This window comes from Colobus angolensis, unplaced genomic scaffold (assembly GCF_000951035.1).
Source record: "Colobus angolensis palliatus isolate OR3802 unplaced genomic scaffold, Cang.pa_1.0 Scaffold10, whole genome shotgun sequence".
In the NCBI taxonomy this organism is placed as follows: domain Eukaryota; kingdom Metazoa; phylum Chordata; class Mammalia; order Primates; family Cercopithecidae; genus Colobus; species Colobus angolensis.
In genome coordinates, this window is record NW_012110919.1 from 15,044,465 (window position 1) to 15,062,056 (window position 17,592).

General features: G+C 42.6%; 1 protein-coding gene and 1 long non-coding RNA gene across 2 annotated transcripts in view; one reads left to right on the forward strand and one right to left on the reverse strand.

Annotated features, from left to right (window-relative positions):
* The first annotated feature begins 71 nt into the window (after positions 1-71).
* LOC105506890 lies at positions 72-3,215 on the forward strand. The gene is made up of 2 exons (XR_001001005.1): positions 72-249; positions 2,736-3,215. It is a non-coding gene; the product is annotated as an uncharacterized LOC105506890 (long non-coding RNA).
* The window catches only part of LOC105506884 (tetratricopeptide repeat protein GNN), an 86,186-nt gene continuing 70,904 nt past the window's right edge, over positions 2,311-17,592 (reverse strand). The window contains exons 14-16 of the mRNA XM_011935165.1: positions 16,170-16,303; positions 3,071-3,200; positions 2,311-2,980 (exon numbers count right to left, since the gene is read on the reverse strand). Coding sequence (XP_011790555.1) covers positions 2,317-2,980; positions 3,071-3,200; positions 16,170-16,303 — 928 coding nt within the window. The 3' untranslated portion in view covers positions 2,311-2,316. The remainder of the gene's footprint in view (positions 2,981-3,070; positions 3,201-16,169; positions 16,304-17,592) is intronic.

Sequence of the window (17,592 nt, forward strand, 5' to 3'; positions counted from 1 at the left end):
TCGGGGAGTGGGCGGGGAGGGGCAGGGCCGGGGGCCCCACGCCCATCCTGCTGAGGTCAATTTCAGAGTGGCGCGAGGGTGGCCGTGTGGTGGCGCGCAGGCCACATGGGATGGAATGATGAGGTACGACCCCAGCGCCCCCGCCCAGCTCCGCCGCACCTTCCCCCTGCCTTCTGGGGCTGACCCCCAGCTCTGGCCGCACAGACAGCGCCCCTCCCACCCCAGCTGCTCTGGCCCTGGCCCCAGAAAGTGACCTCTCCGCATTAATGGCCTCTGGCAGTCTAATTAATGGCAGTCTGGACCTCCCCTGGATTGTGGGACCCCTCTGGGACGTCCCGGATCCCCAGCTTAGATTTATCCAGGACCTGTGAGTGGGTGGCTGGGCCGAGGCTCCACTCGTGGGCTGATGTCGGCTGGAGGATCCCAGCCCCTTGATACCTCAGTAAGTTTGAAGGGCACTACCATTACACAGCCTGGAAGGCCAATGCCCCACCCTAGATTTCCGCCTGGCAACAGAGCTCCTTGGAACACGGTCACCCAGCTCATGCCCCTGCCCACGCTAACGGCTCGGTGCACAGGTCTTCTCTCACACCTGCTAGGCTGCACCCGTCCGGTGCCTGTGGTTCCACTAAAGCCAAATGAACAGTAACTTCCTTGTCTGGGGGCAATTCTGTGTAGACTGAGTCAGACACAGCTTCTGCAGGAAAGACTGATGTGGCCCAGCCAAAACCCTGCTGAAAATCGCTGGAAGGCAAGGACTTCCCAAGCTGTGCAGGTGGAGTAGGCGGAATAGGCGTCAAGGCTGGCACTCTGCCAAGGAGACCATACTGGCTTGTGTGAAATGGGTGGAGCACAGTTTAAGACAAATAACCCAAGGCATTAGTGTACGCTCCAGTTGTGGGATGGAGGGGTCTGGAGGTGTTTCATGGAAAAAGGTGGCATCTGGGTTAAACCACCATTTATTGGAGGCTTCCTGTGTGCAGTATCTCATGCAATCCTCTCAGTAATCCTGAAAAGCAGACTCCATAATTTCTCCAGTTTTACAATATAGTCATCCCTCTGTACCTGCCGGGAATTGGTTCCAGAACACCTGCCCCATACATACATAACAAAATAGGCAATGCTCAAGTCCTTTATATAAAATGGCTAGTATTTGCACACACACATACTTCTATATATTTTAAACCATCTTGATTACTTTTTTTTCTTTTTAAGACAGAGTCTTTCTATGTCAGCCAGGCTGGAGTGCAGTGGTATGATCGCAGTGCACTGCAGCCTCGACCTCCTGTGCTTAAGCAATCTTCCCACCTCAGCCTCCTGAGTAGCTGACATTACAGGCGTGAACCACCACAACCAGCTAATTTTTGTATGTTTTCGTAGAGATGGGGTCTCGCCATGTTGCCTAGGCTGGTCTCAAACTCCTGGACTCAAGCAATCCGCCCACCTTGGCCTCCCAAAGTGCTGGGAGTACAGGTGCAAGCCAATGCACCAGGCCTCAATTACTTTTCATACCTAATACAATGTAAATGCTCTGTAAATAGTTGTGATACTGCATTTTCTATTTTTATTACTTTTCATTGTTGATTTTTTTTTCTAATATTTTTATCCATGGTTGATTGAATCCACGAATGCAAACCTGCAGATACAGAGGGCTGACAGTAATGAAACCGAGGCCAAGAAAGATGAAATAACTTTCCTAAAACCACACAACTGAACCCATTCTTCCATTTGGCTTCCTAACATATAGTATGTAGGATTTAGGCAGGTGATAGGGAAGAAAGCAGCCAATAAGTAATCCTTAACAGCTAATGGTTAATGTTTTACGAATCACTGATAAAATGAGACAATAAAATGTTTAAAACAGATATGATATCAAATACACGAGCTCTGGTACTTTAAACGCACTTTATGGTTTTAGTTATATGCCAAATTATATATTTTTTACTTCGTGTTTCATAAAAAGGGTTGGTGATAGTAATTGTAAATTTTGTTCATGTGGAAAATTAATTCATAAATTCAAAATAAACTATAGCAATGCAAAAATAATACAATTAGAATTTTAATAACATTGCTTCTGTATACTTTTGGATATAGAACACTATGAGATCAAATTGCTCTACCTACCATAGAAATGTGAATCACCTAAAAATTGTTCTCCTTAAGTAAAATGAGTTACAATGTTCAAGTGCCTAAATAATCATATTTCCAGACCTTGGTTATTATCACCCTGTGTATTTTAGAAGAAAATATCCAATAAAAGAGTTCTAATTAAAGACAAGTGGAAACAACAGATGCCAAAAAGCCCATGATACATTTTTATTCTTTCTTAATATCATTTGAGGTCTTCAACAGTTTTGTTTCAGTGTGAAATCTTCTCTGCAAAAAAGACTTCTGAGATATCGAAATATAATCTGGGCTACGAAAAAGCCACTTTTCTGATAGGAGCTCATATTCCCAAGGGTTTTTTGTGCTAAGAGGCCGTGGCAGGGAATGGTGGTAATTGGCGGTGATTTTGCCTTCTCCACTCTCACTTTTAGCTAACAAAATTCTTTGCCTTGAAAGCTTTATTAAACCATTCATTTTACCCAAAGATAAAATGTTAGAGGAATAGTCTTTCTTTTTCTTCGATGCTTCCTTTCCTGAGCCATTCCATATTTCAGCATGATTTTGTGTCTTCTGTTGTATCTTTTCCTCAGCAGATATGCAAATAATGGGTTTCTTTTTCCCTTTTCCAGCAGCACATTTTGATTTATCTGAAATTGTCTGAGCTGCCAAGTCCATTCTTCTAGCCCTGTGTAATTTATCTGCATTCATGCACAGTGCAGAGCTCACTGTATTAGAACTCTGAGCACTGTGGTAGTTTAATTTAAGCAAGGGCTCCCATAATGAGAAGCCATTCCTAGAACCCTCAGAATGTTGCTGGCTCATACCTTGAGGCCAACATCTCCGGCTCCGGATCCACTCAATTTCTCTCAGAAGGCTGCAAAAGATCAAAAGTGTCAAGAGGTCATATATATAACACGAATAACCAGAAGCATATTTCTGTTTGGAACATGAAATAAAAACTCACTGCAGGATTCCATGGATTGATGAATGAGAAGATCCCAGGTGGATCACCCTTAAATCAAGTGATCTGTACAAATAGCCTACTGCCTCAATCATGACGTGATGACAAGAGTCACTTGCCAATAACTGACCTGCTAGATATTTGAAAATAAGAATATTAGACTTTTTATTACTCCTGGCTTCACACATTTAAAAGAGAAGGATAACAAACATTTATAAAAAGTGGCATTGGAGCATGACTTATTTGTAATATTCTGCCAAAAATATTTAACCTGAGTCTAATCATAAAAAAACAATCCAATCAGGCTGGACGCAGTGGCTCATGCCAGTAATCCATTCACTTTGGAAGGCTGAGACATGTAGATTACTGGAGCCCAGGAGTTCAAGACCAACCTGGGCAACATGGCAAAACTCCATCTCTACAAAAAATACAAAAATTAGCTGAGCATGGTAGCGCGTGACTATAGTCCTAGCTACTTGGGAGACAGGTGGGAGGATCGCTTGAGACCAGGAGGCAGAAGTTGCAGTGAGCCAAGATTGTGCCACTGCATTCCAGCCTGGATGACAGAGTGAGACCTTGTCTCAAAAAAATAGAAAGAAAGAAAGAATCAGACAGATACAAACTGAAGGACATTGGGGTAGGGATGGGAGAGTGGAACCTGACTTCAACTCTTCAAAATAGTCAATGTCATAATGACAAAACAAAGGTACTTAAATCTAGACTAAAAGAGACAAATGCAATGCAAGATCATCAGTAAGTTAACAGCTATAGAGGACATTACTAGACACTTGGGGAGATTTGAATATGAACTATAGTTAGATAATAGTCTTAGGCAATAGTTAAATTTCCTGGGTTTGATTATTGTGGTTATATGGGAGAATGTCCTTGTACTCAGAAGACATATGCTGAAGTACGGTATTTAGACATAAAAGTGTCATGTTTGCAACTAACTTTCAAATGGTTCAGAAAAAATATATATGTATATATGTGTCTGTGCCCTGTATATGAAAGAGAACACAGATGTGGCAAAATATTAACAACTGGTGGGCCAGGTGCTGTGGGTGGCTCATGTCTGTAATCCCAGCCCTTTGGGAGGCTGAGGAGGTAGGATTGCTTGAGTCCAGCAGTTTGAGACCAGCCTGGGCAACATAGGGAGACCCTGTCTCTATACAAAACAATAATAACAATTTTAAAAAACAATTGATGAAGATAGGTGAAGGTTATATGATTTTTCACTACACTATTCTTGAACTTTCTCTGAAGGTTTGAAATTTTTCAAAATAAAAAAATTAAGAAAAAAATTTTCCAACTGCCACAGTCAATGAATTGAATTCTCGACCTGGTGCAGTGGCTCACGCCTATAATCCCAGTACTTTGGGAGGCTGAGGCGGGCAGATCACTTGAGGTCAGGAATTCAAGACCAGCTTGGCCAACATGGCAAAACCCTGTCTCTACTAAAAACACAAAAATTAGCTGGGCGTGGTGGCATGCACCTGTAATCCCAACTACTTGGGAGGCTGAGGCAGGAGAATCGCTTCAATCTGGGAGGTGGAGGTTGCAGTGAGCTGAGATTGTGCCACTGCACTCCAGCCTGGGTGACAGAATGAGATTCCATCTTCAAAATAATAATAAGAAGAAGAAGAATAAAATTGAATTCTCTAAAATTTGTTAAAATAAAAACAATCCATTTTACAATCTAACTTGAAGATGGTACTTATTTATTCATTTTACCCATTTACAAGACTACTTTTAAGGGGCTGGACTTATACCATTGATTATAAACATAACGTAAGGCTGTTGTGTATAAGGCACTGATTTAGAAATGTGATAAAGAGACTGCTGCCTATGTAAAGGCTAAAAACACTGACAGATGACCCAGTCCCTGTTCCTGTGTTAACAACAATAACAGCAAATATATATAATTACCATCTGTCAGAACTGTGTAATCTTATAACGTATAAATTATCATCACCTGTCCACCTGGTTCAAAAACAAAAATTTATCAATCTGTAAAGTGAAAAGTGTCTTTCCCTTCTCTGTCCCCATCTGTGCAGTCTTCTAAAATGGAACCAATGACGTTAGTTTCTAATGTGTCCTTCCAGAGAATTTTTAGTGCATGTTTCATTTTACTTATCTTTTAAAAATGAGCATGCTGGATGAGGTTAAGGAACTTATTCTAGTTCATGGAAGAACAGTCCTGGATCAGCCTCATCCTGAAGTCCATGCCCTGCACTGCTGCACTAGGCTGCCTCTTCCCCATTGTGGATTGTGCTCCTGAATATCAGCCGTGGCTTCTGCTCGCAGAGATGTTCTCTCTCTATGGCTTTGCTTCATGGATCAGACCCTGTATCTCACATGCCTGCAGCTTTCTCTGGAAATCCTATAGGAAATTTCAGCTGCTGTCTCTGCTTAGTGATCTGGGACTATGTTTCTTCTTTTTGAACTATTTTCATGACTCCCTGTGATGTTCCCAGGTGCCTCAGTCTAGCTCAACAGAAGACACTTGTGAATTACCCTGTTCTTGATGACCAAGTTGCATTGGCCTTAAAAGAAAAAGTGAAGAAAAATAGAAACTGGATGTGTCATGTGGTGGCAAACACAGAACTCATTCTCAGAGATACTCTGGGCACCAATAACCAGATTCATAGGTGTGACTGACTCTCTTCATTCTGCCCAAGTCCCCTGAAGAGAATCTGACTTGCTATGGGATTGAGATTTTCATGCAGACAAGTTTCTGGTGCCCTTTGCATACACTACTTCATGTCCTTGCTACCCGCCTCCCTCTTGGCCACACACAACTCCTCAGGCCCCTTTTCCCTGGTGACCCATTCTAGACCTGACCTATAGCTGTGACCTCAGAACTTTCTTGGATGCAATCTGACTGAGGCAGCAAGCAAGCCAGGGAAAGGACATTCTTGCCTCATCTCCATCCCCAGTTTACCCCATTTTTCTTGGAGCTGGTACCAGTTGGGTCAACCCAGTCAGTCCTCCCAACCCAGAAAAGAGGAAAGACCAGAATTGGTGAATTTAAATTGGAGAGATGTCACTGAACCTCTTCCCACCTCAAACCTTTGCCCTGGATGGCGAGGGAACCTAACATTTAATTTTGTACTCTATTGGCTGTTTTGCATACATTATATCATTAAATCTTCACAATTACCCTATAGGTAGACTATATTATAACCTCTCGATTGGTAAGAAAATTGAGACTCAGAGAGGTTATGTCCACAAGCCAAGAAAATAGCAGAACTGGGATTCCAACTCAAGTTCCTAGGATCCAGGACCACAACTTCTACAAGTGAGAAAAGAGAACACTATTCTTCCTATTTTGTTGGTTCCAGAGAAGATTTCCCATAAAAATATATCTAGAAAAAAAGCATCAGTTACCTTTTCTATGTTGTACTTCCGGACAGAGCCACACCCATCTTATTTCCAGTGGAATGTGAATTGGGGGTGGGGATGGGGGGAAGGTCCCATGAACACTCTTACTAATCTGTTCTCAGATTTTAAGTAGGAAGATTTCCTAGTCTCCCCACTTTATTTTCAGTGCTTAACATTAAAAAGATGGTGAAATATTTATTATTTCCTTAGAAAAACAAAACAAGATATTTCATCCAAAGAGAGTCCTCTATCCTATTAAGTACTCTCCTAAAGCACAATTTTTCCTAATTTTTATTCTACTGAAATTAAAATTAAGTCCTGTTCCTCTTGCTTCCTATAATACCTGCTGTCACCTAACAAGTGGATTTTTGCAATGCCAGTCCAGCGTGAGAGATGTTTACTTTTTCCCGGGCCGACAGCAACAGTCCAGGCAGTTGTCTCCAGGTGACAGTGAAATCTCTCCAGTGTTGACAGAGGTCTCAGGAAGTTTCCCTGAATGAATAACTCAGTGGATGAACCACCCCGGGAGGGATAGTTCATTACTGGGCAGCATCCACTGAGTTATTCTGTGCTGGGAGCGAATGAGATTAAGAAGTGAGGACAATCACAGCCCATGGTCTCTGTCTACATTCTAGAAGATGGGCTGCAATTGTAAAGAGGAAGGAAGGTTTGGCACTGTCTAAAGGCTCTTTGTTGAATGTTTCTTTTTGTTTGATAATTAGGCTGTGTCTAAAGTTTCTTTGTCCAAAATCCTTAAGTTTGAGAAACTAAGTGTGTTTGCTCATTCTTTTTTCGTTTTTTAAACTACAAACTTAACCTAGAAGTGTTTGCTTATTCTTTCCATAAATGTGTGTATCTATAAACAGGTTAGGGAGAAAGCTGTGTATCATTGTCCCAAAAAAGGAAAAGAGTGCTATTGGATGTCTCCATGGGCCCTCAATTTCTGCTCCAAAGAAAACAATAAGAGAGGTTAAGGGGTCCTTTCCCCCACCTCTCTCTACTGAAACCATGGCCTAGTCTGGCTCAAAAGGACCTGGTTGCAGATGGCAAGTAGCATCCTCTGTTGTCTTCCCCCAGTTCTGCATGAACCCAATGTACCAATTAAAGGAGATGGGCCTGTGCAGAAGCCCCACCTTTAAGCAGAGGGAACAGATTGTTCTCTCTTAAACAGGCTTTCATCTCTACCACCAAAATCGAACATTACCTGTGACCTCTGTGTTGCTAAACACAATGGTCTGTTCTCAATCTGGTGGTCAGTTCTCAACACTCTCCTCTCTTGGCTTCAATGATCTGACTACTTCTCGACCTGCCTCTGGAGCCATTCTTCATCTTTTACTACAGCCCCTTCCTCTTCTCACCCCTTAAATACTGGCATTATTCCAAGGTCTACCTCTGGCCATTGTCTTGTCCTACATTCTTCTTTCTTCTTTCAACCATTCTACTGAGTTGAGCCAGCAGTGTACACTAAGGACTCCCAAATGTTTTCTCTGGCTCAGTCTTCAAGCTCTTAAGCACCAGACTCATACGTCCTACTGCCTACTGAATGTCTCTACTTGGATAGAAAATTCAAACTCAACAGGCCCCAAATTAGCTCACTGTGGCTCCCACCCCACCCTACCAAACTGTGCTCCCTCTCTTGCAATGCCAACAGCATCATGCACCCAGGTGCACCGACCTATGATATAGTCGTAAACTGGGAAATGCTTTTGGCTTTCTCTCACCTCCCACATCTAGTCAAGCACCGAGCCTGTTGGATTTACCTACCAAGTCTCAAATCTGACACTTTCTCTCCATTTCTACCATCCCCTCCTAGTTTACCAATTCCATCCCCCATTTGGTCACAAGATTGTTGTATCCTAAACACAAACTTACTCATGCCCCTTAATGCTGGAAATCCTACAGCAGCTGCCCTGTCAAGCCCTTGAGCCTGGTAAACCTTGCTGATTTCTCCAGCATCATTCCCCAACTCTCCCCATTCCAGAGTTTCAAACCACCCAAGTTCTTCCTTCCTTGACATTGTTCATGCTGATCCTCCTTACCTAAAATGCTCCTCATGAACTTCTTCACCAGGCACCTGTCAGAACTCAGCCCAAGCCACTGTCTCTGGAAAGTCTTCCTTCTTGCCTATTTTCTGTGGGTCCCTGTGCCCTCTCCAGTGTCTGTCACAGTACACAACACATTGGATTGCACTTCTCTTCATGTGCTTGTCACCCCAACAAGACCACAAACTCCTAGAGCTCACAAACAGCGGGAAGGGCTTGGGACTTGGGGCCAGAGAAATGGATGCCAAGTCTTAGGTCAACGTACTAGCTGTTCCTGGTCTTTGTGAGCCTCGATGATTATAATATCTAATCCATAGAATTATCTGGTCAAATGTACTGGGGCAGGTCATGTGTTATATCTGCTATTCCCTCAGCTTTAAAATTAGTTCAGTGACCTTTAGAGCCCTTTCCAGGTTTAAAAGTTTTCTAAGTTTATGAGGCCTACTTGACAATTCTTTTGCAGCCAGTAGGGTTTATGCATATATAAACTATTAAAAATTATTAAGCCTACACAAATGAAAAGTAAGCTCTGTTAACACACACAAACTGGCTTGCTGGATTAACCAGGGTTCTCCATTTCTTCTATAAAACATACTCCCCAGTGTCCAGGTAACACTAAATGCCTGCAGCTAGCAGGCTCATCTCTACTTTGCTGGCATACTTCTGTTCCCAACAGTTGGGTTCTGGCATACCCCAGTGTCAATTGAGTATGTCAATCTAATTAGGTAATTTAATTGACTGCAATGCAGATTAATAAGATATGAGTATGAGATAAAAAGGAGTTGTTTTCTCTGAAAACCAGACTGAATTCTTGGGAAAGGCTCAATATCCTGAGCTGCTAAGAAAAATAAGTCCAAATTATGAGTGGACAAGACAACTGCAAAAGATTGAGGGAGGAAAAGGTGGCAACTTAGAAGGATACTGCACACAGACTGCATCACAATTGTTGTCACCCTTCAGAAACCAAAACTAGAAATGGAGGGTGATGCATTTTGAGAAGATGACATCTAATTCCAATCAGAGGACCCATTAAAGAGAGAGAAAGAGAAAGAGAGAGAGAGAGAGATTTTAATTATACATTTAAAAAAGTCTGGAGAAAGAATGGATTTATATTTAAGTTAAAATTAAAATGTAACGTTTGTCTGTATCATTTATCTGACTTGGATTAAGAGACCAACTGCTGTAGTTGAAGAGGGTTCTGGCTGAGCTGGGAATTTTAAAATGAAACTAAGAGAAGAGACTGAGAGGGAATTTAAAAATGAAACAAAGAGAAGGGACTGACTCTCAGAGGGGCTGAGAGTCACCCACTAGACACTAGAGCCTTTGTTTAATTTCTTCCTTCTAAATTTGACTAAGATGGTTGGCATTTCTTTTAAAAAGAATCCCAGGCAGAGAGAAGTAACATAATGTTCATCTACCACACTCCATCCAAACAGTTCAGTACAGAACACTCAGCTTGATATAATGGAACATGAAAAAGCCACATTTCTGTCCTTTTCTCCCACTTATATGGTGTCTCAATAGCCAAATGTAAAACACTCATCAAAGGAGAGCAATAAGATTGTTCTGTGTCGGAGGTAGCTTAGAACATTAATCACAGAAATCTTCATTTTATAGTTAGGGTTCCTACTAAAATCTCTAGAATTAACAGTCTTATTAGGTTAATGTTTATACTTGAAACTGGATTTGTCACCCTCTCACAAATCTGTCATTTTAATATGTGCTTACTGTAATCTCATATACAAAAATGTGATTTTATAATTAAAATCTTAATTACCAAAAATTGCTGGAAGCCCACTATTTTCATACCCCTTGGAAGATTACACTGTGTTATACATGTTGATCAAATGTAATAATACAGCCTGGTCACATAGCGAGACCTCATTTCTACAAAAAATGTTTTAAAAATAGTCAGGCATAGTGGCGCATGCCTATAGTCCTAGCTACTTGGGAGGCTGAGACCAAAGAATTACTTGAGCCTGGAAGTTTGAGATGACAGTGAACTACGATCATGCCACTGCACTCCAGAGCCTATGTGACAGGGACTGTCTCAAAAAAAAAAAAAAGTAAAATAATAAAAGATCAAGAAAGGTGTCACGACATTCAAGCTAGCAATTATCATTAATCTGAACTCTAAAATGAAATCTGAAAAGTCAACTAAAGATCATTGTTTTCCATAGATAAAAGCACAATTGGGTTATTCTTTCAATACTGTTAGTCTGGAGCAGAGCCATCATTTCCATTGGATAACCCAAGACAAATTACCCAGAAAGAACCTGCCTATCCACTTCTCAGCCTACCTACAGTGAGAGAGCACCCATCTACATACAGCTAGGGCTGTTTCTGATGTTTTGAAGATGCAAAGAATACACAAGGCCTCTGCCCTCAGGAGTTCACAATCTGTTTGAGAGGTTAAAATACGCACCTCAGAGAGGAAGAGAAAATGTGTGTCACAAACACGTCCTTTGTACTCTTTCATGGATTCTGGATCCACAAAATGACCTTAGAATATAATATTAGAAAGCTCTTGTGAAGATTATGCTAGAGGAAAGGCTCTGGGCTCCTCACACTTACCTACTTTGCAAAAATCCTGTACTGGCTTTCAGTTGCTCTTACGGTAACACCCCAGATCTTTGACTGGGCCTGAGAGGCCTGTGACCCACCCCCCGGCATCTCTCTAACATCCTCCTCGTGTACCTCCTTCCGCACATTGCTCTCTGCACTCTGGGACCTTAAAACTCCCCCCAGCCTCGAAAATTCTGTTCCTACTGCCTAGATGACTCTTCTCCTCCCTCTCTCCCACTACTAGTGAGCCACCTCTCATCCTGCAGATCCAATTTCAGCATCACTTCCTGAGATGCATCCCCAACCCACGTTCCTTCCATCTGACAGATCAAGGTCACCTGTTAGTACTTGTATTTTCCCATGATAGCACTTTCCCCAACTATAGTTAAGCCATTGTGCATTTAGTTGTCTAACTACTGTCTCCATGGTAACGTTTTCCACAGTTGCAGTTAAATTGTGTATTTAAGTTGTCGACAGCCTTCTCCCCCAGTGTGAGCTCAGGTAAGGCAGCGTTGGTCTCTATGGGTCTGGTTCATTGTTATACTCCCAGGAACTAACATAGAGATTGTCACTTAATAGGTGCAGTAAATATTATAATAAATGAATGATAAGAATATAAGTAATTAACATTCAAATGCCCTTAATAATCAATACCTGCACTTCTAAAGTGGGAGGGTAAATCTGAATTAGCTGAGGCATTTCCTCCATCATACATTCATTCACTTGGCAAGTGTTTATTGAGTACCTGCTAAGTGCCACCCACTGTTCTAAGAGCAGGGTATACAATGGCGGAGAAGACAGATCATGTCTCTATAGAAAGAGAGATGAAAAAAAAAACCGTAGTGAACAGATAAATATATAATTTCAAGTAGTAAAGTACAGGTTGAGTATCACTTATCCAAAATACTTGGGACCAGAAGGGTTTCAGATTTCTGATTTTTTTAGATTTTGGAATATCTGCGTCACGCTTACCAGTTGAGCATGCCTAATCCCAGAACTCCAAAATCTGAAATGCTCCAGTGAGCATTTCCTTTTTGCATCATGTCAGCACTCAAAAAGTTTTAGATTTTGGGCTTTTGGATTAAGTATGCTCAACCTGTGCTATTTTCTTTAGTACCTTAGAGGGTGACAAGGGTAAGGGTTAAATTCCATAAGATGGACAGGGAACTCTTCACTGCACATTTGTGGACAGACTTTAGACAGCCTTGATGAGCTCTAAATAATTTTCAGGAGTTTCCAAAACAATTTCCTAAATAGAACAAGCCCATTAGAGGATCACTGGCCCCCAAGCCTTCCTCAGTCTTAAGTCTCCACTTCCCTATAGGAGAGAATTTCCTTCAAATCAGCACACTGCCTCAACTCTCCCACCACTGCCTGTTTTTCTTGTTTATCTCCCACTCCACACACCTCCTCTGTCCCGATGCTTCCTCGCAGCCCCTCTTGACGGCTCTCAATTGGTCCCCTTCACATCTTATTTATTCCTACCTTTGTTCCCGTAGTTCTCCCACCTAGAATTGCCCCCTGTCTCTGACAATCTATGCCCTCCACTTCCTAAAGGATCCCTTCCAAGAGATTTTCCTTGAACATCCTCTTGCTACTGACCATGGTCTTCCACATTTAGGCATGGAATATTAACTCTGTTGAGGACCTTAAAGAACGCAATGCCCTTATTTTACAGATGGGGCCCAGGAACAGACTTGGGCCACAGGCATTGTGACTTGCTTCAGGTCACACAGCTGACCATGGCCAAGATAAAACCAAAACCCAGTTAAATCCCCTCCAGCCAGGCTATGCTTTAAATCTTTCATGTGTTATATTTTTTATTATAGGTTTATATTGCCACCTAACAACAACAACAACAACAAAAAGTTGCTTGAAGGTGAAGACAGAAGTTATCTTCTTTGTTTTTGTATCCTGCAGAGCACTTAGTACAATCCTTTGAGCATGGGCAACCTAGTGTCCATCTGTATGTCTCTTTATCTGTTACTGCATCCAGAAAAGACCAAGACAGATTTTTACCAAATTTAGAAGGTATGTTTGGGATGAATTAAAATACAAGCCATATGGCATTCAGAAAAATCACATTGGATAACCTAGGGGACCACTTCAAAGTAATGGGTATCTCCCCTGCAGGGCACCCAAGGATGTGCCCCACGATGGAGACAAGCTACAGACAAAGGAAGCAAATATTAATAGTAGCTTCATATAAGAGCCATAGTCCAAAGTCACAAAGGCAGATGTAAGCAATCATTTCAGTTGCCTTCATGTGGATGGCTTCATGCTGTGTACATCAAGTGGGTGGTTGGAGGTCGGGGGTATGGATTGTTTTTCTTTTTTTTTTTTTTTTTTGAAACAGGATCTCACTCTGTCACTCAGGCTGGAGTGCAATAGCAGGATCTTGGCTCACTGCAGCCTTGACCTCCCTAGCTCAAGTGATCCTCCCATCTTAGCCTTCCGAGTAGCTGGGACTACAGGTGTGAGCCACCATGCCCAGCTAATGTTTTGTATTTGTTGTAGGGATGGGGATTTGCCATGTTGCTCAGAGGCTGGTCACAACTCCTGGGCTCAAGCAGTTCTCCCGCCTAGGCCTCCCAAAGTGCTGGGATTACAGGCACGAGCCAGCACACCCAGTTGAATTGTTTTTCTTTATAGCGTAAATTATTCTCCCAAACCACCCCAGATCAACAATCTAGTTGGGTAAGATAATACCACCATATCATCCTGATACGCATTACAATGTATAAAGTACTTAAAAGCTTGCTGAATAAATGCAGTGTAATATATGTATACCATAGTATGCATAATTATACATGTATATTATATTATACATAGTATAATATAATCCAACTCCCATGAAAAATACATAGCTGTTGACCTCAAAGTGAACTGCTTTGAGGACTAATGTTTGGTAACACTTTACTGCAGAGGGCCTAAGATATCTTTAAAAATGATTAATGGTGAGGAGTCCCAACAATTTGCGGCTCTGGTTTACTTCTTATTTTACGGAGTCCACTCGGGCACATTTCCATTTAGATAGAAAATTTCCACCAAAGGTAGGAAAACTAAAAATACTTGTTACATGTTGAAGGACAGCTGGTTCAGAGGTCTTCATAAACAGACTACTTTCCCGCCCTCCACTCTTGCCTTTGTACACCGAAGTTATTGATTTGCTCTCACCATCACCGACTGAAACCACAGCATACAAATCTCACATTAGCAGTTGGATTAACCATCTACAATGTTCCTGTGGGCCTGAAGTGGACCTTATATTAAAGGAATCAACTTCAATCAACAGCAGGAGATAATGGCGAGAAATAGCAGCAAGAGATGACTCCTCACATAAAAATACTTGGTCATAACCACCTTGAGTATTGACTGCAAAATTGAAATGTAGACTTATTTAAGAAGTCACAAAAAAAAAAACCACTGCAATTGCTGCTATTAAAGATGCCTTCATATCTGAAAGTAAATGAATATATTATCCCTCTATCACAGACCAGACACAAAAGCTGTTACATAACAGAATATTATATGAAACAATCAGATTAAATATACTAGTTCTTTGTCCATAAACTTTCTCTAAATTTGTATATGTATTTTCTGTTTGTAAAACTGCTTCAGCCTAGAAACATTTAGTGGAAAAAAAAAAATGCACACACACATTCCCAGATCTACACATTGAAAATATTCTTTCCTACAGATATCAGGCATTTAAAGCTTTTTTCCTCCTCAGCAAGTGACTACCCTGAAAGCAATCATGTTTTCTTGTAAAACAGATGATAAGCACACATGCTGGGAAAAGTAGCTGGTTTAGGTCAGCGTTTCTTAACCTCAGCACTACTGACATTTGAGGGTGGATAATTTTTTGTTGTAAGGGGCTTTCCTGGGCATTGTAAAATGTTCAGCCACATCCCAGGCCTCCACCCACTAAATGACACTAGCACTCCCAACTCCCAACCTGCCCCCAAGTTCCACTCATGACAATCAAGAATTTCTCCAGACTTTCATCCTTGGGGGCAAGATCATCCCTGGTTGAAAATTACTTGTTTTGGTTGAAGTACAGATAATGCCCTGTGGCAATGAGACATCAGGACCCCGATAGTGTTTTGTTTTGTTTTGTTTTTTTGAGATGGAGTCTCGCTCTGTTGCCCAGGCTGGAGTGCAGTGGTGCAATCTTGGCTCACCACAACCTCCGCCTCCCAGTTCAAGCAATTCCCCTGCCTCAGCCTCCTGAGTAGCTGGGACTACAGGCGTGTGCCAGCATGCCTGGCTAATTTTTGTATTTTTAGTAGAAACTGGGTTTCACCATGTTGGTCAAGCTGGTCTCAAACTCCTGGCCTCAAGTGACTTTCTCACCTCGGCCTCCCAAAGTGCTGGGATTATAGGCATGAGCCACTGCGCACAGCCGAGACCTATGTCTTACAGCTAAAATCAAGGGTGGGCCCATTTTTGGTCATATGTTACTTTAGCATCACAGATGAAAAGGTATGGAAAGCTATTCATATACAGTAGAAACAATGTCTTAGGACAGAAGTGGAAGAAAGGCGGGAAGCTATACTGACGGGGGAGGGGTGTGGTCAAGCAAGGGAGCCCAGCCTACAAAAGAATGAAAAATGGGATGGAAACGATTTTTTTTTTTTTTTTCGAGACGGAGTCTCGCTCTGTTGCCTAGCCTGGAGTGCAGTGGCCGGATCTCAGCTCACTGCAAGCTCTGCCTCCCGGGTTCACGCCATTCTCCTGCCTCAGCCTCCCGAGTAGCTGGGACTACAGGCGCCCGCCACCTCGCCTGGCTAGTTTTTTTGTATTTTTTAGTAGAGACGGGGTTTCACCGTATTAGCCAGGATGGTCTCGATCTCCTGACCTTGTGATCCGCCCGTCTCGGCCTCCCAAAGTGCTGGGATTACAGGCTTGAGCCACCGCACCCGGCCTTGGAAACGATTTTAAGAGATATCTTTCCTACTAGGAGAACGTAAGTAGGTAGCAAAAATAGTTTAAAGTTTGTGAAACAGGAGTTGCTTGGTTCAAAAATGAAGCCTTGTTAAAAATAAGCGAAGTATGCAGGTGAAACAAAGGGAAAAGTCACCTGCTTATAACAAATAGATGGGCGCGATTACCTAATTTACACAACGTATCACTGAGGCTGATGTTCAGCTGTTTCCTGAGAAGTGAGGACTTGGCCAGAGTTTCTGCATTTTCCTTTATTTTTATCACTTGTTTATAATATTTAAGTACTTGCTTCCTTTGGGATCTAGAAAAGAGAAATTTAATTAAAGTTTGCATCAAAGAAGGCTGGCATGCATTCGTTCATTCATTCAATAAACATTTACTGAATGCCGGTGTTAGGACTGGGGAGCAAAATGAGTATGACTAACCCTTGCCCTCTGAGAATTTCTTTGAGGTAGGAGGAGAGACTGGAGAGCGAAGCAGGAGTCCACCTGCAAAGGACTTTGAGTGCAAACCTAAGGATTTTTACTTTAACAGTGAAGAGTTTTCATTAAGAGCCTGATATGATCAAATGCACATTTTAGAATCTGCCTGGGCAGAAGTGTGGAAGACAAACTGAAACAGGTGAGGCCACAGACAGGGAGACCAGTTAGGCCAGAGGAAGATTGATGAAGGTCTGAGCTGACACAGTGGCCACAGGTACAAAGGGAGATTTGCTAGGGTGTGGTGTTGCACTGGATGTGGTGGTGCTGATGCTGGGGGTGCTGGGGGGCTGTTATGTGTGCAGAGAGTCATGTGGTTAAGAGCTCAAGCTCTAAAGTCAGGCAGATGTGGCGGTGGGCCACAGTGGTCAGGCTCAGGGCCTCTTCAATCAGACTTCCCAGGTGCTAACCCTGGCCCTGACACCTAAGAGCTGGGTAGCAAGCATCTCAGCCTCCTAAGCCTCAACTTCCTCATGTTCAAAATGGGGATAATAGGCCGGGCACAGTACTTCATGCCTGTAATCCCAACCCTTTGGAAGGCCAAGGCGGGAAGATCACTTGAGGCCAGGAGTTCAAGGCTGCAGTGAGCTATGATCACACCACCACACTCCCACCTGGGTGAGAGGGCAAGATCCTGTCTCAAAAAAAAAAAAAAAAAATCAGATAACAGAGTTGTTACAGGGATTAAACGAGAAAATGAGTGTACTGTGTCAGCACAGTGACTGATGATAAACATTGCTCAGATGGATCGTTAGGATGATGCCATGGTGTCTGCACCACGTGAGGTGGGAGAAGGAGAATTCTGTCAGGGGGTGAGGGGTGGATGTGTCCAGTCTTGAGCATATTGACTCTGGAGTGCCAGTGGAACACCCAAGTGAAGATGTCCAGTAAACAGATGGAAGCACATGGCTGCTGCTGATGACGGAGGCCTGAGAAGATGGAGACAAAGGGCACTCACCTTACGGAACAGCAGCTGAAGGCCTGAGCCCTGGTGGGGCTGATGTGCTCCCTCTGAGACTAGCATAGAGCCCAGGAACCAAACTCAAGAGGATGCTGATGTTTGGGCAAGCGGCAGGGAGAGAAAAGGAACCCACAAAAGAAGCTGAGCCAG